The sequence below is a fragment of the Lethenteron reissneri genome, chromosome 34 (genome assembly GCF_015708825.2).
Source record: "Lethenteron reissneri isolate LAM-NWPU_2019-01 chromosome 34, ASM1570882v1, whole genome shotgun sequence".
NCBI classification, from domain to species: Eukaryota; Metazoa; Chordata; class Hyperoartia; order Petromyzontiformes; family Petromyzontidae; genus Lethenteron; species Lethenteron reissneri.
The window spans coordinates 4,191,276-4,213,682 of NC_083812.1; the positions used below are offsets into that span (position 1 = coordinate 4,191,276).

Consider the following 22,407-nt stretch of genomic DNA (forward strand, 5'->3'; position numbering starts at 1 on the left):
TAACCGGCACTCCCCCTCCCCCCACCGCTATGGCAAAGACGCTGTGCCCACTGCTGACGGAGAGCTAATTCTATTCCCCTTCAAATGCCGTCCGTGTCATTCTTGATGCGTCTTAATTACGCGTTTATAGTCAACAAAATAATTGTGATACTGCGTGGGCCGCTGTGGTTTGTGGTTGTGCATAAAGCACAAATCACAAAACTCACATTTGTCAGTGACACTGGCCCGTTTTACATCTTTATCCGTTCACGGTGGTATTATTGACGAGTGTGTTGAGTCTTTGTTAATTATACCGATCATTACGAGGGGCTTGGAGGCGGTGGTGGGGGGGTAACAACGTGGTGGTGTTACACCAGATGATTGCGATGTCCATGGTAATGTGTGCAATGTGTGTTTCTGTCATTCAACGTGCACGGGATATAGGCGGCGACTTGGTAATGACATTAACACCAACGTGACCTCCTGTGGCCAACTCGCGTCATAATGATCAATCGCTTAATTATTTACGCAATTGACTAATCACGCTTAATTGACTTCAAGTGCGTGGAGTGAGTACGTGTCCTTTGAAATCGCCATTTAATGTACCCCACGATCGTTTAGGTTTCATTTTAAATTGAGCGCACGTCCATTGCCACGTGACCGCCGCATTTCAATCTCCACGTCGCGCGTTTACAATTGGCAACGACTCTGCCTTTTAAAAATAACAATAACAACAACAACAAAAAGTGCTTCAACATCTGTGCCTCTATAACAACCTTTGACGTTGTTGTGTTAATCGCTCTACCGTCCCTTGTGAACGTTGACGTCTCTATCGCCGTGTCTCTCTCGAACGCGTGTCGCTAGCAGGGTACGAAATTGTAACGGCGTTGACCTTTCCACGTGTCTTGTCATACAAACCCGCGATATACGAAGGGAGGTCAAAACCCTTCGAGATCCGAATCTTATCGACGTACCCCCCCAACGCAGTTTACGGCATCACGTTCAGAATCACCACCGACAAACGCGATGAGCTGCGACGCTGATGACCCGAGTTAGATTTCTGCTCGTGGGCTCGCCATCCACGGGGAGTCATATTAAGTCGATCAGACCTCCTCCCTCTCCACACCTTCACCAACCCGCACTGACCAGCGTGGTGAAGTATGGTCAAAGGAACCGCCCCGAGCGACACGGCGCAGCGAAGACCTTCATCTAGCTTTGGATTGACAAAGGGCTGTGAATTATTACCAATTACGGTTCGGAGTAATTAAAATAGACTAGTATGAAATACACCTAACGCACTGTCACGTGTACAGCGTTACATGGGCGGGGTCCTTATTCTCATATCGCGTTTAAGTGGCATCAGCGACGCGGTTGGATGGACACAAAATCCATACTAGCCCCTCGGAGGAGGAGCCTTAAGCGGGCCGCATTTGCCGACTTGACATTTCTGCACGGACGTGCGTGCGTGCGTGTGTTCTGAACTTCTTTCGCGCCGTACGTTGACCAAGCGTGCTACTCGGCAGACAAGTCGACGTAACTGGTGATCGACTCGTCGCCGAGACGGCTATGGGATGCTGCTCGCGCGACAGGGCCCAGTGTCTCGTAACGCGGAACGTTTTGAACCCCGTCTCGTGTACTGTATATATAAATACCTCTCTAAAGGCGCAACATGCGCGCTCTATATACCGTATATACACTGTGTTTCATATATACGTTTATACCATATACAGTATATACATGATCTCTGCTTAGCCTGGCCCAAGCGCAGAGTCTTGCAAAATCCAGTCATCGCGACAGAAACACGGTCCGCATTTTCAACGTTTCAGCAATTTTCTCCGTGCAGATACAAATCACGGTGTTACACGCCGCACGCGCCCGATGATTGCTAAACACGTAACATGACGTGACGCTGGAAGGGGCCGATTCAAATTTCGGGTGCGTCGCGTGGGGCACGCCAGATCTGTACTCGAGTTCCACACGTACACAGACGTTGCTTCATTTCAGTCGGAGCTGTCCGGGGCTGATCTCCTGAAAATACCCCCTCCCCAAACCCGCGCGCTGTAGAGAGGGGGGGGGGTGGTGGGAGTGCCGTGGGGGGAGATCCGTAACCTCGGGGGTGTTCCGAGAATGTCTCATGAAATATCGAGGCCTGCGTCGCACACACGATCTCTACGATTTCATCGGCGCTTAAATCACACGTGACCTGCGCGGACGATGACGAGGGACAGACACCGCTCCGTGTCGCCTGTAACACAGACTGTTGGGGGACAAGCGCTGTTTGCGAGCACCTATCAAGGCCGGCAGGGCAACACGGGATGGTGTGTGGCCAACGTCACGCCCGTGCCCACGCCTTTGTCTTCCAGACGTAACCCGCACACACACACCACGAATAACTATGAATTACACTCGGCGCTCTCTTCGTCACGCGGGACTTGTTTTGCAATCACCAGCCGCGTGCAGCGCGCAACGGAGACGATTTGGTAACAACAACAACGTTGAAAATTGCACGTCCGTGGTGGGGGTGGGGTGGTGGTGGGTGTGGGGTGGGTGAATTGGGTTCAGTTAAACCCCGGTCGTAGGAGCAACAAAGCCAGCGAAAGCCGGGGGGGGCCTTTAATTGTGCGAGGTCATGTGTCTGGAGAGGTGGTGACGCTCTCGGAACGTCTCGTTGCAGATGGGGCACTTGAGCTTGTCCTCGCGGCGCCGCTTGAGCACCGGCTCCTCCGCGTACTCCTTCTTGTGGTGCGAGCGCATGTGGTACACCAAGTCGGAGGTCATCCGAAACGACGTGTTGCACTTGGCGCACCAGTTCTGCGCGGGCAGCCCCAACGGCGTGAGCGTCGGGGGCAGCAGGGGCAGCGCTCCGGGCAGCTGCACTGGGATCGCGGTCGCCTTGGGCCAGAAGGCGGGTGCGAGTAGGAACGGGGTCTGCTGCTGCTGCTGATGGTGCTGCTGATGGTGGTGATGATGATGGTGCGGCGTGTGGTGCTGCTGCTGCTGCTGGTGATGCTTGTACGCGTTCTGCAAGCCGCCTCCTCCGTTGATCTCGAGGCCGTGCTGCTTCGAGCCCTGCATGGAGGGAGGCAGCATGGAGGCGGAGAGCTGCGCGAATGGCCGCACGGGCTGCGAGAAGGCGCTCTTGCGCTCCGCGCCGCCGAGCGGCGACTTGAGCAGCGACGTGAAGGCGGCCGCGGCGTTGATGGCCACCTCGGCGCGCGTCTCGGACAGAGTCTTGGCACCGCCGCACAGCTCCGCGGAGGCGCTCCGGCTCCTGAGCGCCGCGGCGAACGCCTCGCACGCCTCGTCCTCGGCGCGCTCCTTGCCCGCCTTGCGCACCACCTCTGTGAACGCGCTGCGCTTCGAGCCGTGCTGCTGCTGCTGCTGCAGCGCGTCCGTCGCGTAGCACGGCCTCCTCGGCGCCTCCCGCACCTCGTCGACGTCATCCGAGGAGCGCTCGCGGTCGTCCTTCACCACTCGCTCGTCGCGGGTAGCCCCGTCGCAGCCGCCGATGTTGGTGGTGGTGGTGGCGTCGCGGTGCTCGTCGAGAGCGCCCGCGACGGGCACCGACGCGGCCTTGCTCACGAGCGCACAGTCGCCCTTGGCCGCAGCCGCTGGCGGGGAGTCACCCGAGGCGGGCAGCGGTTTAGCGCTCGCCCGCGCCCTCTTGGCGGGCGTCCTTTCGTCCGCGTCGCTCGACGGCCGCCGCGCCTTCTCCATGTCGTGCGCCAGGCTGTGGAAGTTGGTGACGCGCTTTCCGCTCTCCAGGAAGAGGCCGGCTGCGGCTGCGGCAGCCGCGGCGGCCGCCCGCTTGCCCTCGAGCAGGTGCTGGTGAAGGAGGGCCGCCGGGGACAGCACGGCGCCACCACCGCCGCCAACCCCGTGGTGGTGGTGGTGGTGCGCGGGGCCGCCCCCCGGGAAGGCGAGGATGCGCAGGTTCTCGTGCAGGATCGAGAAGTCGCGCCGCTTCTGGCACAGGAAGCGCAAGTGCGCCGCGTAGGGGAACTCGAAGTGGAACGCCTGCTGGCACTCGCCACAGCGCAGCAGCGGGGACGATGGGGAGACGCCTCCTGCGAACGGCGACCGCGCGCGCGCTCGTCAATGGGAGTGTCGCGAACGGCGACCGCGCGCGTGCTCATCAATGGGAGTGTCGCGAACGGCGACCGCGCGCGTGCGTGCTCGTCAATGGGAGTGTCGCGAACGGCGACCGCGCGCGTGCTCGTCAAAGGGAGTGTCGCGAACGCGCGCGCGCTCGTCAATGGGAGTGTCGCGACCGCGCGCGCGCGCGCTCGTCAATGGGAGTGTCGCGACCGCGCGCGCGCGCTCGTCAATGGGAGTGTCGCGAACGGCGACAGCGCGCGCGCGCGCTCGTCAATGGGAGTGTCGCGAACGCGCGCGCGCTCGTCATTGGAAGTGTCGCGACCGCGCGCGTGCTCGTCAATGAGAGTGTCGCGAACGACGACAGCGCGCGCGTGCTCGTCAATGGGAGTGTCGCGAAAGCGCGCGGGGTCCGTGTGTGCTCGTGTGTCGGTAGGTCACGTGTGTGTAGGCGGTCACGCGGTCCGTGCCGTGGTTCAGCGCGCCGCGCTCACAACCCGGGGCGGACCCGATTTAGATTCGCGCTCACAGCCAAAAAGGAATGTTCACGACTATTACCGGGACCCCCCCTGGATCGACTCGGCCCCAAACGAGTCGCGTATCCGCTGCGCTGTGTGAACAGCGTCACTGGAGGAACCGCCCCACGACCACCCATACTTTGTCGGCCTTCGTAGACGCTCGCTAACAGCACTTGCCTAGCTAGAGCGGGGGGAGGAGATGGGTGGCGTTCCTTCTTGAGTGGAACTGTGGAAGTCACAGCTGACGCAGTTGCGGGGCAACTCGGTCAACCCTTGACACCCGGAGGCCGTCCCGTGACCTCCCCGTAACGCAGCGAGCCTTCGATCCTTCACCGTGGCTTTAATGCGCACCTAGCCTGGCACAGGTGCTGTGGTGACGCCACTGCCAGCCAATTCAAAATCCTGTATTTTTTTTTTTGCCCATCAGAATCGTTATTTGTACTGGATGAATCCGATGAGCGATAAAGCTCTTTGTCGCAAATCTCCAGTAGGGGCAGGTCAGAAAGTTATCGGTCAATATCCGGTTGTTGGTGGTTTAGCGTCGTGCTGGCCTTACTAGGTGCTCGCTAACAGCACTTGCCCTGTCAGTCTGCAAAAGTCCACACAGGGTATCTTTGTCTTGGCGGTGTCTGTGTAACGCGTGTGTTGTGTGTCTACGTAGTAGCGTATGTTCATGTGTCCGCAGATAGTTTCTGTATACACGAATGTAATGTCTGTGTGTATTCACAGTATGTATGTGATGTGTGCATGCCTGTGTGATTGCACGTATGTGTCATGTGACGCGTGTTTTATGTTTGCATGCGTGTCGTGTTTGTCGTGTATATAATGGGCGTCTGTCTTGCGTTCTACGTATGTATGTGATGTTTGGATGCATATGTGCATGTTTGTCATGCCAGTATGTAATACATTTAATTGCTACTTTTGCCACATTAGAATGCATGTGTAATGGCGACTTGGACAAAGTTGTAATTGTACGTGTTCATCTTAATTATCATGATCTCACCCCCCTCGTGTATCGACGTGCCCAAATCAAAACTGCAAACGTATGGCATCACTTTGTTCGTCAGAAGTTCATCACTAGAGTTAAGCATCCCCCCCCACCCCCTTTGAATATGATCAATAAAGAGACGCCATATATACGTATGTATGTTGAACTTTTTTCGCACCGTACGTAGCCAACCGTGCTCATCGAAGAGTCCGGAGGAAGGACAACACAAACTAAACACAACAAGCAGATCTAAAGAAATTCGTTTTCAATCTACATGATTTAAAAGCGCATCGCTCCAGTTGGCCTCCGCATATCGGAACGAAGAACGTTCCAGACGGCCGCAGAAGCGCATCTGAAAACGCCGCCTCTGTTCGATGGCTCAGATTGGGGACAGGTTTTTTTCAGTCTTCAAATATTATGATGATGATGATGGTGATCCTGGATCCCACATAGACGCTATGCGTGAGTTTGAGCTCCATTGCTTTGTTCCTTGAGTTGCTGAGAATGGCACGTGTATGTGTGAAACCGGCCGTAGTGCTGTATAATCCGCGTGAGTTGTGACGCACACTTCATGAAGTTCTACCATGTCACCGAGAAGCGTTTAACCGTGGATGGTGCGCATGTATGGTGAACTTCTTCTTGGTTCTTTCGGTAAAGTCACGTAGAAGGGAAGTAATAAAATAATAAAAATAAAACATAATAACTTCTTTAGCACTGTACGTAGCCAACCGTGCGTGCCTCTATATAGCGCAGCATACAGACACATTTAAGTGCACGCATGCCTGCTATTACTCTATACACATATGTTTTAATTACTCTTGCAGCCATCAATTCTCAAGTGTTGCGTCGGCATAATTAACTTTACTAGCGACTGCCTGCAAATTGATTTCCCCGTACATATTGATATGACACGCACAGCATGTAGAGGAATGCACACGCGCACGAGGCATCTATAGGCTTAGTTAACTCTTATTAGTAGCTTCCTGCAAATTAATTTCCCCGCAACCCCACAAATGGTCTGCTGATGAGTACGGGAATTTTCGCACAAGCCAAAGCCTCATATAAGAATGTCTCCCAGACAACGATGTAATGCGCATACGCGTACTAACATCTCCCTGCGTAACTTCACTTCAATAGTTTTTGTTTGACCGGACCAAAGAGTCACTTGTCATTGAGTCCACCTCCTACGCATTTCCCATGAATATGCTAAATTCCTCTTCATATGCACATTATTTTTGTTAAGGCGCTCTTCCACCTCCAACCCAGCTTATATATAAGCTCCTAGCTTGGTAGTGTCTCATTCTTCACCTGAAGACGGCTGCTTGCGTTGTAGCCGAAACATCGTGAGAATTATTTTATTTTATTATGTTTTATTTTTATTATTTTATTACTTCCCTTCTACGTGACTTTACCGAAAGAACCAAGAAGATGAGTCCATCATACTTCGTAAGAGAGACGGCATCTCGAAGGACAGTTGTATCCGTTGATCCTTTTAAAAGATTGTTAATGAGAAATATGTCGAGGGATTTTTATTTTCTGTCTATTTGACGGCGGACAGCGCATTCCGAAAACAGCTTTGCAATTTACACTATGAGACCTCCTTTACCAGTGGCAAAATATAGTAATAGGTTTTTACCCTTTCAACTGGTACGGTCAGTTTTTGTACCAGTTGAAAGGGGAAAAACATATTACTAGCTTCGCAATTGGTACCGGGAACAAAACATTTTACGGTTACTACTGGATAGCTCCAGCAATACGTGTACTGCGTACACTTGATGCACACACACATTTAAAAACACAATCGCTGTTTCGCCATGCAGACTGTGTTCGACAAGCGCTGTTAGCGAGGATCTGTGTCTCGGCTGAAAGAGGTGATCAGTGAGTTGACCTCGGGGCAGGCTCATGACCGGTCCGACTATGACTCGTCGCCAATAATAGCGTGACCTGGAATCTAGAATCAGAATGTTTAGTTACACTGGATGCATCCGATGAGCGATAAAGCATTTTTTTCACAGATATACAGTAGACATCTATGGAAATCCAACTCAGGCTTCCGAGTTTCTTGCGTAGTGTGCAAACCACTGCGCCACCACTCCACCCATGTATATAAAAAAAAAACACACAAACACTGCTGCTGGCAAGTTCTGCTAACGAGCACCTACGAAGGCCGGCACACACGAGAGAGGGTGTTGTAGGTGACCAGCACCACGCCCAGACGCATCTGTCTCTCTCGTGGCGATGCTTACACCTGAGTCGACCTAGAGGGAGCCCGGGACCACTTCGAACATTCGCCAGCGCCGTGAGCGAGAATCAGATTCGTAGCGCGCGCGGGGAGCGCCGACCACTGCACCACCGCTCCCCCCCGTAAAACACGCGCGCGCACGCACGAGCAACCGAACCAAAACGCAACATTTGTGCCCCCACCCATCCCTCCCTCCCCCACCGTTGGCGGCCTTGTGCGGAACTGTGTCGTCGAGTCGCAGCAGGGCGGCCAGCTCCCTGCCGTACCACACCAGCAGCTCCTCGTCGCGCGAGATCTTGCGCAGCGAGCGGTAGAAGAGCTGCCCGTTCTTGAGGTAGGCCTCGAGATTCTGCTCGGCGCGGTCCCTCGCCGGTTGCACCAGACGCAGCCACGCGACGCCGTCCGCCGCGCCCTGGGACGCGGTGGTGTCCACCTGTGGCAAACCCGCGTGGGGGTGGAGGAGAGAGGGGACGGGTGAGTGGGTGGGAGAGTGGTTGCGTTTGCGGTTGCAGATTTTCTTAGGTTTTTTCGGTAAAGTCGCGTAGGGGGAAAATAAATAGATAATAAAATTTATAATAACACTGGTCAACAAAAAAAAGTTTTTTTTCTGGCCTGGACTTTTGCAGCTGTTTTAGACTCATTTCAGGGTGCTGATTCCAAATCTGATCTCAGATTTGCTCTATCACATCTCATTTTTATGCTATCGGCATACCCCATTTTCATTGATTTTACCCGAAATTAACTCTGTCACTTATGATTGCAAGTTGTTGCGAGTCAGTGACTGCTTTAGTGTTAAACTATGGTGCTGTATTTTTAGGATAGTGTGTTTATAATATCATTGTATGTAGATATCCACATTTATTGAATATTTTTCTTCTGCAGTTTTTATTGAAAATGCAATATTTGATATCTCAAAAACCTGATGTGATAGACAAAAACTGATGCCAGATTTGGAATCTGCACCCCAAAATTACATTAAAACCATTGGAATACCTTATGCCAGAAAACGTGTGTTGACCAGTGTAATTATTGAAATAATAATAGAAATAAAATAATAAATCACGACGTTTCGGAGGCAACACAAGTCTCTGTCATCAGGTGGGACCGTCACAGCCAGATTTACTGTATCAAAGGGTTATCTATTTATTTATTTATTTATTTTCCCCCTACGTGACTTTACCGAAAAAACCTAAGAGTATGAATCCTTGCAGTCACGAAAGCTTCAAATCTAGAAGAAGAAAAAAAGTTGCAGATGTTGACCGCGGCATCTATAAACGCTTGCCCGCCGCTATCGGGGCTGTTGTCCACTGACGCGGTCTGTTGATTTTATCGACGAGTCGGAAGATGCAGCCTTCACACTGGCCCCACTCTGTTCGGTGAGAATTCACGGACGAATGCCATCGACGCGGCGACCGAACATCGACCACCGATCTCCCGGTCTCCAGAGGAACAACAACAACAACAAGCCACGCCAACGGGCGCGCTTAATCGATATGTTTATCATCACGGCCGAAGTAGCTGATGCCACCACACCTCGCAAATGTTTTATGTCACCCGCTGCCAGGTCACCGTGGTCGCTGCGAGGTTGATACGGAGCGACCTCCCGACATCTGCCCTCGTGGTCTCCCACCGTCTGCACTAAGGTCTTCCCGTTGCTTGCCAGACTCGTGGAGACCGCCCCAATGACCGTGGCGGTCCTCGGTTCCTCTCCCATCCGCCACGTGTGTCCTAACCCAGCGCGAGCTGTACTTCCCGAATCATATCGGCACCACGCGTACCTGTACCAAGTTCGCTTCTGGACGTCTGCATTGCACCCGTGCTCGAATTGCAATAACTTATGTTCTTGCTGATGAATCCGAAGCCCAACTCTCTGACCCACCCGAATACATTTTTTTTTTTTACATTTATTTCCAGGTAAGGCTCAACGAACTGTGTAGCTCTTTTTCAAAAGCGACCTGGCCACAAATGATAGCTCAACGAAGTGGCTTATCACGTGGAATTGTATAGCAGCCAAATACTCTAAACGCGTGATGTTGATCCTAAATGTGGAGGCAAAAACCGGTGGACCCGGAGAAAAATCGACGCGACCACCACGGGGAGAACATTCAAACACCGAATACACAGAAGCCAGAGTAGGGGTCGAACCCACGCCCTCCTGTATACCAGGCGAGGTAGTTAACATCTCGCCACGGGGGCTCCCTCTGCTAACGAGCATTGAGCGACTCGAGGCGGGAACGGTGCCACGCGGCCGTGATCCGTTTAGCAATTTTCAAAGCCGATTATGCTGCGGATGTGTTTGCCAGGAAGGAGAGCAAGTAGGTTCGTGAGCCCGTGTGGTGTAGCAGAGCTTTCATTGTCATTTACTTGATTACAGCAAGCGTGATGTGACGGTTCCACCTGAAGACGGAAGCTTGTGTTGCCTCCGAAACGTCGTGATTTTTTATTTATTTTTATTTTACTTTTATTAATTTAGATTTTTTTTTATCTACGTGACTTTACCGAAAAAACCTAAGAATAGGAATACTTGCAGTCACGAAAGCTTCAAATCTAGAATTAAGACCTGGTCTTCGCCTGAGGATGGCTGCTTGCGTTGTGGCCGAAACGTCGTGAGAGTTATTTTATTATGTTTTGTTTTTATTTTTTATTATTTTATTATTTCCCTTCTACGTGACTTTACCGAAAGAACCAAGAAGATGAATCCCTGCAGTCACGAAAGCTTTAAATCAAAATTTAGCTTTCAGTGTCTTCCCCCGAGTGAGCGTGAGTGGAGCTCGTTCCAGGATCTCTCCGTGTTTGTCCCACCCGAAGGGAAATGCAATTTCTCACGGCAGGACAACTCCTGGATATACCAGACCTGGAAAAATAGAATAAATTCCTATCATTGCTATTTATTAATTAAGATATAACGTCACTCTAATAATACACCTTTACTGATTATCATTATTATTATTAAAAGCCATAAAGCTGCTACAAGAATATGTGCGGTTGAGGATGTTAGATGTTAAATATTGACCTTGCAGTTCCGCCTGCCGACAGCCGCATCATTTGTATTGCTCTTTCAACGAATATGAGTGTTAAACTAACTTACTCTTATCAGCATGTCACGGTTGTTAATTAATAGCAGAACGTGTGCGTGCGCTCGTGAGAATAACGGTTCGCTATAGCCGCAGAGGGAGCGGTGGTGCAGCGGTTAGCCCGAACCTGGCCACCAGGGTTCGATTACTGCTCACGGCCAACACCAGTGACGACTATCTGAACCGGTCCTGGGCCTTCCCTAGGTCGACCCATTCTACAATGAGCACCTGATGTGGCGTGTAAACATCGCGCCACTTGGGAAACAAAAGCGGCCGGGCGCGGTGCTGACCACCCACCCTCTCGTGTGCCGTGCCGGCCTCCATAGGTGCAGCTCGCGAACAGCACTTGCCCCAACAGCCTGTTCAGGCTATACGGGGGACCTTTGTCTTTGCTACAGCCGGCAATTCATCTACTATTGCGGAACTTTTATGACCCTAACCCTGACCCTAAACCATAACCCCTGAGCGCCAACGCGATCATCTGGACCCACGGCGTGGCGGTAAATCTCGCTGTTGTGCAGCGGAGTGCAAAGACGAGAGTCGGATGAAAACAAGGGGGGGGGGGGCTGCGTGTCGAGTCGTCTCGAATCGCATCTTTCGCATTTGCCCAGAGACTCGGCGAGCAAGCGAGCGAGCAGCCTCACGTCGCTGCCACGTACGACGCCGGCAATAGGATCCGTGTGCCCGTCTGTGTGCGGCCACTCGTATTCGCAGGAAGTGCGTTGAACTTCTGTCGCGAACGCACGCAGCCAACACCGCTCTCCTCGTCGAAGGTGCGGGGGAAGGACGGCAAACTAAAACACAAAAACGCAGTCCCAAAGAAATTAGTTTTCAATCGAGAGCTAAAAGTGCGTAGCTCCCAGTGGCTTCTTAATATGCGGAGGAAGAGCGTTCCAGACGGCCGCAGAAGCGCATCTTGAAAGCGCTGCGCGGGGCGGTGACCACCGCCTTTGTTCAATGGACAGCCAAAAGCCGCCACCGCCGCTGCTGCTGCTGAGAGGATGAGCGGAGAGTCGTGTTCGGATGACACGCGGGGCACATGCCAATTCTTCCTTTCACACGTGGGGAATGACAAAAGTCCACCAGATTGTGAACGTGGTGAAGTGCGATCCGCGCTTCGAACGCTGCGGGCACGCGAACTAACTCCTGGTGCCATAAAATGGGTTGCCCAAACTCAACGTGAAGTAGCGATTGTTGTTGTTGTAATTGGCCCTGTTCACGCCGTGAGAAAGCGAGAGCAACGGAGTGGCCGAAACTGAAGAGTCCCCGTCAGAATGTCCACCGAGAGACCCTCAAGCTCCATGGCGAGAGTGAAATTATTTCTCAAGCGTCAAACTTGGAAACCCAATCGTTTGTTGGGGCGCGCTGACGGTGTTCGCTGCACTTTAACCGGAGGGTCACGGAAACATCCCCCACGGGGGATAAAGTGGATTTCGTTATTCGCATAACGGGGTGCCTGCCGAAATCACACACACACACAAACACGCACAATAACACACACACAATCACACACACACAATCACACACACACACAATCACACACACACACAGACAATCACACACACAATCACACACACAATCACACACACACAATCACACACACAATCACACACACACAGACACAAATAAACACACGCATACACACACAAAACTCACACAAACACACACAATCACACAAACACACACACAAACACACACAAACACAAGTAAACACACACATAAACACACACACAATCACACACATAAACACACACACAATCACACACAAACACACACACAGGTCTTCAGTTCCTGAAGAAGCTCCCGGCAGCACGTGGAGCGAAACGTCAGACATGATGCCGAACCACACGCGGGCACAAACCCCGAAAGCACACCGGAGAGCCTACGACAAGGGGTAGTTTAAAGACGTGCACGCGTCTAGATGTGTTACCCATGACCTGTTGGCCAATAGAACATTGATAATGACTGCCACCACCACCACCATCATCACCATCACCACCACCATCATCACCTCCACCACCACCATCATCACCACCACCACCATCACGACCACCACCATCACCACCACCATCATCACCACCACCATCATCACCACCACCACCACCACCACCATCACCATCACCACCAACACCATCACCACCACCACCATCACCACCATCATCATCATCACCACCACCACCATCACTATCACCACCACCATCATCACCACCACCACGACCACCATCATCATCACCACCATGGTTCCGACACTCAAGCAAAAACCCTCGCGAGATCAAGCTCAAGCGCATTCTCTCGATGGAAGAGAGCGGAGGCGTTATCGCATGAAATCGTTACAAGGGATGTGATGAATCAACGCGCTCGCAGCCCTCTGGGAGCGGGGAGGGGGGTAGGGTAAGAAGCGACGTGGCAGGAGCGTCGCACGCTTAATCACGCCGATTGATTGATCAGGACGCGTGACAATGCGGACGGTTATACACCTCGCCAGGTGTAATTCGTTAAAACAACACACATATATACACATAGCAACATTCTGTCTTAGTATGTATACAACAGGTTGGGACGTCAACTTCGTGCGCAAACGAAATTTGGAAGGAAGTGTCGGGCGGTGACGTCAGTCGTTAAATAACTCGTCGTTCGGCATCATCCTCCGGTGATGACACGCAACCTGTTCACGATTTACTCCATTGCGTGGAGGATGCAGAAGAACACCCGTTTCTGCACCGCGCGCATTCCGTAACAACCCTTGACACCATGAACGAATTCAGTTTTAAGAACGTACAACACGTGCGTACAACACGTGTTGTAAACACGGATCTGAGAGCGAGGTTTTCATTCAAATGAAAGTCAACAAAACCCTAATGCGAGGATCGTTTCAAAGTCTGTGCTTTCTTGAGCAGCTCTTAACCCCCCTCGCTATGAATACGTTGCAATGACGATGATCTATGAGATAACGGGAATAGGCGCACGTGCCTGCAGTTATGCTCCTTATTGAACAAGGAAAGGGAAAAGCCAGGCATGAGCACGGACAATGTAAATCTATTCCAGCATGCATTTGCCTTCGGAAGTATTACATTATCAGTGCAAAAGCCGACGGAGTAGCTTTAATTCGAGCTGATATATTTTGTATGGTTTATGCCTCCGGGTTTACGCTCGGGTAAGATCGTAATAACAACGCAACTTTACACGCGAGGTTCGCTCATATTGGGATCATCACGAGGCAGAACAATTCGTCGTAACTCCGCCCTTCCGACGGCCAACACCACAGCACCAACAAGTTCAACCTCAGTCATGACGCGTTGAATAAAAACACAATTCCAGAACTTCGTAAGGCACCGGCCTACAAAGGCAGAGATCCCCATATAGCCCACGCGTGATGTTGGGGCAAGTGCTGTCAGCGAGCAGCACCTATGAAGGCCGGAACACGGCGTATAAAGGGGGGGGGTCGTGTAGCCAGAACCACGCACGGCCGCTTTTGTCTCCCCAGTGCTCATGTTTTACACACTGCACCGGATACTTATTTTGAGGCTGAGCCGACCTAGGCGGAGGGCCCAAGGACCGCTACAAGACAATTTGGAAGGAAGTGTCGGGCGGTGACGTCAGTCGTTAAATAACTCGTTGTTCGGTATCATCTTCTGTCGATAGCTTAGACGCGCTCCGGTGATGACACGCAATCGAACTCGGGTCTCCGGGCGTCGTAGCGCAGCGCGCTCACCGCTCCACCACCGCTCCCGCTCACCGTACGATTGCAAACATCTCCCCCAACATTCTAGATTTGAAGCTTTCGTGACTGCAAGGATTCATATTCTTAGGTTTTTTCGGTAAAGTCACGTAGGCGAAACATTAAAAAAGTAAAATAAAATAAAAATCACGACGTTTCGGAGGCAACACAAGCTTCCGTCTTCAGGTGGGACCGTCACAGCCACGACAGCTGTATCAAGTACTTGATACAGCTGTCGTGGCTGTGACGGTCCCACCTGTTTTACCTACGTGACTTTACCGAAAAAACCTAAGAATATCTCCCCCTACAGCCTCTCACTGGTTGTAGGGCCAAGCGCTCTTAGCGAGACCCTATGGAGCACCTATACAGGTACTGAACGCGCTCGCACCGCACCCACGCGCACGTTGAGCAGCAGCAGCAGCAGACGTCTCCGCCTTACCCTGAATACGTAGGGCGCGGTGCGCTTGTCCACGGCCTTGAGCGCGATGAAGGCGATGGTGTCGATGAAGGATGCGCTGGACAGGAGGCAGGGCCCCAGGATGGCGTGCTCGGGCACGTCACACGTGGTGAACACGCTCGTGAAGATGTCCGCGAGGCGCTGCTGGACGGCGCGGACGTCGTCGTCCCACGGACCCTTCACCACCATGCCCGCCGCCTCCACGTCCATCTCAGACTGCGCGCGGGGTGGAAATGGGAAAAAACGACAGTTTCGTTTTTATTATGTATATATGTGTTTGCGCGTGCGTGTGGTTTTTTTTTCACTAGTGATTTGTTTACACTTTCCTATACTTTGCGCTCATATCGTGGTTTCGTTGTTGTTGTTGCTTTTCGGTTCTTTCGGTAAAGTCACGTAGGAAGAAAAATAATAATTTATTAGCTAATTATAAAATTAATTAATTATTTGTTAATTATTTTTCACGTAGGTAGAAAATAATTATTTATGAATTAATTATTTTCCTACCTACGTGACTTTACCAAAAGAACCAAAGAGTATAGATTCCTGCGGTCACAAAGCTTCAAATCACAGATCTATTGTTGTTGTTGTAACGTTCTGATGTCCCGACTGGACATCCGTGAAGACGAGCTTAATAGCTCATCGCATTCCTCCAAGTAGAAATAAATAATATCGTGATTCTGGTGAAGACAACGACCACCCCCCCCCCCCCACGACCCCACGTAGCCTGTAGGGCAGAGTTCGACAACCTGCCGCTCTCTAATGACTCCTGCGTGACGCTGTTGACGAAGGATCGCCGTCTCTCCTACCCACCACGCGGATTCGCGACTCTTGCAATATTTACGGGAAGTTTGTTTTATAATATAGATACAGAATTCTCAAAAAAATCTCCCTTCTTGTTATTTTGATTGCCCATCCCTGCTGTTAGTGGGGAGAGTGCTGTTAGCGAGCACCTATTAAGGTCGGTGTGGGGGCCATGCACGCGCACGCACAGAGTTACGTGAACGCCGCTTGCCAGCCGACGAATTCGCGGTCCGCCGTTGAGCCGGATTTCGTTACGGTGGCGCATTTACCTCTGAACATGTGCACACAACCGCAGTATATATATAGATAGATACGCTGGTGTATCGATATATGTAAAGACATTCATGGGTATCACCATTCATCAACACGCACTGACCAGCGAGGTATGGGCAAGCTACCCCATGCGACCTACACGGCTGGATTGAAAAACAGTGCCAACTTATTCTTCTTATTGGAATAAAGTGAGCCGGTGATTCTTGTTGTAGGCGAGTATCTGTTAAGATGACACATTCCATAGTGGTCACTCAGCTCCTACCTCCCCTCCCCGCGAGTGAAAAGATTGCCCATTGATATTGACCCGGTTGCAAATTCACGTGAACTTCGCTGCCAAGCCCGCGGTGGCAGGCGCGCAAGAGATTAGGGCCCTAATGTTCATGAACGTCGCCGTGAACAGTTCCAAACACAAACGCGTGGACACTTCGAGTCTCATATCAGCCGTGCAATATATCCACACGCACACACACACAAGCGCGCACACACGCACACATACATACACGCGCACACATACATACACGCGCGCACACGCACATACGCGCAAATCACAAAACCCTAAGCAAAGCATACGTTCGACACCGATGTGTTCACCGATTTAAAGACACATTTGCAGGCCATTGAAAGAAAACAAATCGCTTTTTTATTACTGAAATAGTTTAGTTATTGAGCCCACAAAGTGTTGAAAGGTGTGTTTATATCTGAAGCATATCTCTTTTTTTGGAAGACGCGTTTCGAGTGTTCGGTTGTGGAGGAAAAAGGCGTCTTCATTTTCACAGCGGGACATAAAACCGTGTCAGCGTGTTATATACGAGGCATGACACGTCACTTAATCAGATCCTGCGAGACATCTCACTGAAGACATCTCTCCTGCAAGACTTCTCACTTAAGTTCCGATAGATAGCGAGGATTTGAATCATTGGTGTCAACGCCGTTGAGGAATGGTGTTTATGTATTATTATTATTTTATTTTCATCTATATATCCATTTTTATTTGCATGCCCGGAATAAAATTTAAATAATATTCTATTAAATCTATCATCGAGATATTATCTCTCTCCTTGTTTTTTGTTTTTACACAGGCCAAAAACAACGCGTTCTTAAGAGAATGACGGCGTGTGTGAGTTTACGTGAGCTTCCTTCAGCCGCCAACTGTCACCAACCGCGCACGTGGTTTCTTTTTGTATCGTTCGCGATTGGGTAACGCCTGACGTCTCCATGGCAAGAGTTTCGATTTAAAGCTTTCGTGACTGCAGGGATTCATCGTCTTGGTTCTTTCGGTAAAGTCATCACGTAGAAGGGAAATAATAAAATAATACAAATAAAACATAATAAAATACAATTCTCACGACGTTTCGGCCACAACGCAAGCAGGACGGCTGCTTGCGTTGTGGCTGAAACGTCGTGATAATTGTATTTTATTATGTTTTATTTTTATTATTTTATTATTTCCCTTCTACGTGATGACTTTACCGAAAGAACCAAGAGCATGGCAAGAGTGTTTGAGCCTCAAGGAGCAGATGATTGAGTCCCCGCAGGAATGTTCTTGCGGCGCAGTGGCGAGCGCGCGGCATTCTCGAACTTGCGACTCGAGTTCGATCCCTGGCCACGGCTAACATCAGTGGCGAGTGATGATGTTAACCGGCACTGACCACCCTCCCCCCCCTCTATCCGCGTCCATCTTCAACAAAGCTGCACTGAATCGTGTCGTCAAATATGTTCTTTTTTTACACCTCCATTTAGCGACACGGCATGGAGAGGCCTACATCCAGCAGTGGATTGACAAAGGTCTGAAGATTTTTTTTTTACATTCAATCTCCATCTGTGTCGGCCAAAAAAGCGCAATTTTGTGCTCATTAATTCACGTAAGTTATTTGATGACGCTCCTGCGTTGGCAGTGGTGCACAAGCACATTTACAACACTGCCTTGCAAGAATATATATAAACCATCGGCGACGTTTCGGGCAATAGCCCTTCTTCGTGGCAAATTATGTGCCACGATGTGCAATGAAGAAGGGCCATCGCCCCTCCCTAAAAAAAACGTCGCCGATGATAGATTTTCTTTCCCTTTTCAAAGCAGGGTCGTTGACGAGCGTTCGTGGGTTTCGTCTTCGATCCATTCGCTCACGATGTGGGATCCGCACGCCAAGAATTCTGAGTATGCGACTTGAGGTGAGCCTCTCTACAACACATTGCCGCTGATGCGCTGGGAGAGAAACACTCTCTCCGTCGAATATCTCTTGCCGTTATTCTTTTTACTTTAATTTTTTATATATACAGAAATTGCAACAATATTATCCGCATTCCCCCTTCCCCCCCGCCATGACCCACCGGTTCGTAATAAACAAAAATATCCCCGCGTTGTTAACACGCGGCTGTCGGCCAGGTCACGTTCCGAATTGTTGTTTTGGTGGTTATGGTTGTTATTGTTGCTGCTGCTGCTGTTGTTTTACGACGATCAGCAGTTCGATAATCACGACCTCGCTTCGCTCATTGCAACTCGTCGCTTGACTGCGTCGGAGTTCGCGACTCGCTGTGTATTTAACAGAGTGCAGCGCGCTTACGTGACGCTCGATCACTTACGTGACACGCGAACGTAATTCGCAACGGTACGTATATACGTACGTACACCGCGAGAAAGAGCTGATCGATACAAACATACAATCCTACAACGTGCACGTGCTGTATGTGCGGCTTAACATTGCATTGGGTGCGGTGGAGGGCTGGCACGGCGGTTAACGTGCTACGCAATGAAACCCCCCCGTGGATCTACGTTAGATTCCCGGCCTGGGCCACCGTGACCAACGAGTGACATCTGAACCGCCTCCACGTCCTTCTGTCCCCCCCCCCCCTCCTTCACCAACCCCCACTGACCAGCGTGCTGAAGTATGTGCATTGTCATTGCAATGCGTCGTTGCGTGTGGTTCAGTTGTGTCGTTCGTGTCACGACACTGCGACCTGTGGTGTTGCAGGAAGGATGTGGCACAGAGAGACGTGTCTGTGTGTGTGTGTGTAAGTGTGCAGGAGATGTGTGTGTGTGTAAGTGAGGTGTGTGTGTGTGTAAGTGTGTAGGAGAGATGTGTGTGTAAGTGTGTAGGAGGGACGTGTGTGTGTGTAAGTGTGCAGGAGATGTGTGTGTGTAAGTGTAAGTGTGCAGGAGAGATGTGTGTGTCAGTGTGTGTAAGTGTGTGTAAGTGTTCAGGGGGACGTGTGTGTGTAAGTGTGGAGGAGAGATGTGTGTGTGTGTGTAAGAGTGCAGGATAGATGTATGTGTGTGTAAGTGTGCAGGAGATGTGTGTGTAAGTGTGCAGGAGGTGTGTGTGTGTAAGTGTGCAAGAGATGTGTGTGTGTGTGCAAGAGAGATTGTGTGTGTGTAAGTGTGCCAGAGATGTGTGTGTGTGTGTAAGTGTGCAGGAGGTGTGTGTGTGTGTAAGTGTGCAGGAGGTGTGTGTGTGTGTAAGTGCGCAGGAGGTGTGTGTGTGTAAGTGTGTAGGAGGTGTGTGTGTGTGTAAGTGTGCAGGAGATGTGTGTGTAAGTCTGATGACCCAACTTGATCCATCCGCCTTGACTCATTCCAATTAACTCGCCTCTATTATAGACGAGCCACATTCATCCCGGATGAACCGTCCTTAAAAAGTACGGTTATGGGTACAAGAAGCCAGTAAAGACGGCGAATTAGGTGCGTAAGGCAGTTTGAACTCGTGTATGTTACTGGGGAGGAGTATACGATGTAAAGTTCTTGAGTAAATATCATGGACAGAGCTGAATACAAGAAGGATCACATCGCCGACGTCTTAAATAAATGAAATGTTGAAAGAACGTTCGAGAGATAGAGAGAGGGGACAGAAAACCCGATTGACCTAAGTTATTCACGTACATCAGAACGGTGAATTAAAACGATCTGCAATTCGTGAAGCGTTTAACATTTAAAGAAAGCACACACACACATTGCGTTCACGATGAACGCAATGTTTTAGCGTCTGTAGCCGAGCATATGAACGAGCGTGGAAATAGATTAAATAGAAAACTAGATCGCGTCTCAAAACAAAATCCAACAATGCGCATGGAGTGATCCGCGTATCGACGAACACGGCATATTTTTTAAATAAATAAATATACATTTATAACGCGATGCGCTGAACAAAATTGCACTGTAACAAAGACACGGATCCCCCCCCCCCCCCCCGTATAGCCTCAACACACTGTTGGGGCAAGTGCTGTTTGCGACCACCTATGAAGGCCGGGGTGGGATGGCCAGCACCACGCCCGGCCGCCTTTGTCTCCCGAGTGGCGGTGTTCACACACCGCACCAGCTAACCCACTTGAGGCTGAGTCGACCTAGGCGAGGCCCAGGAACCGGTTTCAAATAATCGTCACCGGTGTCGGCCGTGAGCGGGAATCCAACTCGGAAAACCGCCGGGTTCGTAGCGGCAGTTAAGCGCTAACCGCTGCGCCACCGCTCCCCGGCGTAACGCATCCCACCCACCACCCAAACACTCGCTCGCACGTGCGGCCCGACCCGTGCGAGCCTCTGTGCCTCTGCGTGTATGTGTGTCCGTCTGTTCAGCCGCTGTTTCCCCGTTACACACAGAAGCGTATGCCGTCCGCCGCCACCGCATCTCATTTACATATTTACGCATTTCCCACCGAGACTGTAATTAAAAGCGGTGCCTGCGTTTAATTAGTTTTAATCCGATAGTCGTTACGCAAATGATGCCGGGGAGCTAAAACTCGGAGCGCCGTCCTCGGCCTTACACAGCAGAGGTTAGCGCGCGCGTGCCGGTAGAAGTGTGATGGTAGGAGTGTGATGGTAGGAGTGTGATGGTAGGAGAGTGATGGTAGGAGTGTGGTGATAGGAGTGTGATGGTAGGAGTGTGATGGTAGGAGTGTGATGGTAGGAGTGTGATGGTAGGAGTGTGGTGGTAGGAGAGTGATGGTAGGAGTGTGGTGGTAGGAGAGTGATGATAGGAGTGTGATGGTAGGAGTGTGGTGGTAGGAGTGTGATGGTAGGAGTGTGGTGGTAGGAGAGTGATGGTAGGAGTGTGATGGTAGGAGTGTGATGGTAGGAGAGTGATGGTAGGAGTGTGGTGGTAGGAGAGTGATGGTAGGAGTGTGATGGTAGGAGTGTGATGGTAGGAGTGTGGTGATAGGAGTGTGATGGTAGGAGTGTGGTGATAGGAGTGTGATGGTAGGAGTGTGATGGTAGGAGTGTGATGGTAGGAGTGTGATGGTAGGAGTGTGTCCTGTAGGAGTGTGATGGTAGGAGTGTGATGGTAGGAGTGTGTCCTGTAGGAGTGTGATGGTAGGAGTGTGTCTGTAGGAGTGTGATGGTAGGAGTGTGATGGTAGGAGTGTGATGGTAGGAGTGTGGTGATAGGAGTGTGATGGTAGGAGTGTGATGGTAGGAGTGTGATGGTAAGAGTGTGATGGTAGGAGTGTGATGGTAGGAGTGTGATGGTAGGAGCGGGAGTGTGATGGGGAGCGGTGGTGCAGTGGTTAGCGCTACGCTGCGCTACGAAGCCGGCGGCCCCGAGTTCGATTCGCGCTCACGGCCACGTGCACCATCAGAGACGATTATCTGAACCGGTCCCGGGCCTCTCCTAGGTCGACTCGGCCTCAAATTAGCACCTTGTGCGGTGTATAGTAAACATCGCCACTGGGGAGACAAAGGCGGCCGGGCGTGGTGCTGGCCACCGCCTCGTGTGCCGTGCCAGCCTTCACATGCGCTCGCTAACACCACTTGTCCCAACAGTCTGTTAAGGCTATACGGGGGATCTCTATATCTGTCTTAGTGTGAAACAGATCGGCATAAATAGCTGCTTCTGCTACTACTGCTACAATCGCCTGCGTGAAATGAATCGACTCATGCTCATGAACGCATTCGCTCGCGTTCGTGAATGCGCTACAATCTTCGGCTGCTAAACGAGCGCACATTCACTGATTCCGCACATCTATATTGTCAATACACACACACACACACGCGTGATATGTACATACCTGATGAAGTACGGTCGTATGTACGTTTAGATTCATTTGGAAAATATTCTCTGGCCGTTGTGTGACAACCATCCGTTACATTATCCGTTGCGCGTTAGGGGACCTCCTTTAACGCATTAGAAACCTCCGATACTTTGTTTTTAAAGTGATGGCTCAATATAAAACAAGTCACTTTTTTACATATATGTATGTGGATAAAAATATAAAACGCGTGCAAATAAGGTCCGCCGCGTCTGCGTTGAATCATTCGCTTTTACGCGGCCGCAGTA

The 22,407-nt window shown here is 50.9% G+C and overlaps 1 protein-coding gene and 1 long non-coding RNA gene across 2 annotated transcripts in view; one reads left to right on the plus strand and one right to left on the minus strand.

Annotated features, from left to right (window-relative positions):
• LOC133350564 (PR domain zinc finger protein 8-like) overlaps positions 1–22,407 on the minus strand; it is a 24,321-nt gene continuing 1,914 nt past the window's right edge. The window contains exons 2-4 of the mRNA XM_061565030.1: positions 15,054–15,287; positions 8,024–8,255; positions 1–4,043 (exon numbers count right to left, since the gene is read on the minus strand). Coding sequence (XP_061421014.1) covers positions 2,593–4,043; positions 8,024–8,255; positions 15,054–15,281 — 1,911 coding nt within the window. The 5' untranslated portion in view covers positions 15,282–15,287 and the 3' untranslated portion in view covers positions 1–2,592. The remainder of the gene's footprint in view (positions 4,044–8,023; positions 8,256–15,053; positions 15,288–22,407) is intronic.
• LOC133350565 (uncharacterized) overlaps positions 17,840–22,407 on the plus strand; it is an 18,216-nt gene continuing 13,648 nt past the window's right edge. Inside the window, exons 1-2 of the long non-coding RNA XR_009756087.1 lie at positions 17,840–18,007; positions 18,223–18,314. This is a non-coding gene — a long non-coding RNA (uncharacterized LOC133350565). The remainder of the gene's footprint in view (positions 18,008–18,222; positions 18,315–22,407) is intronic.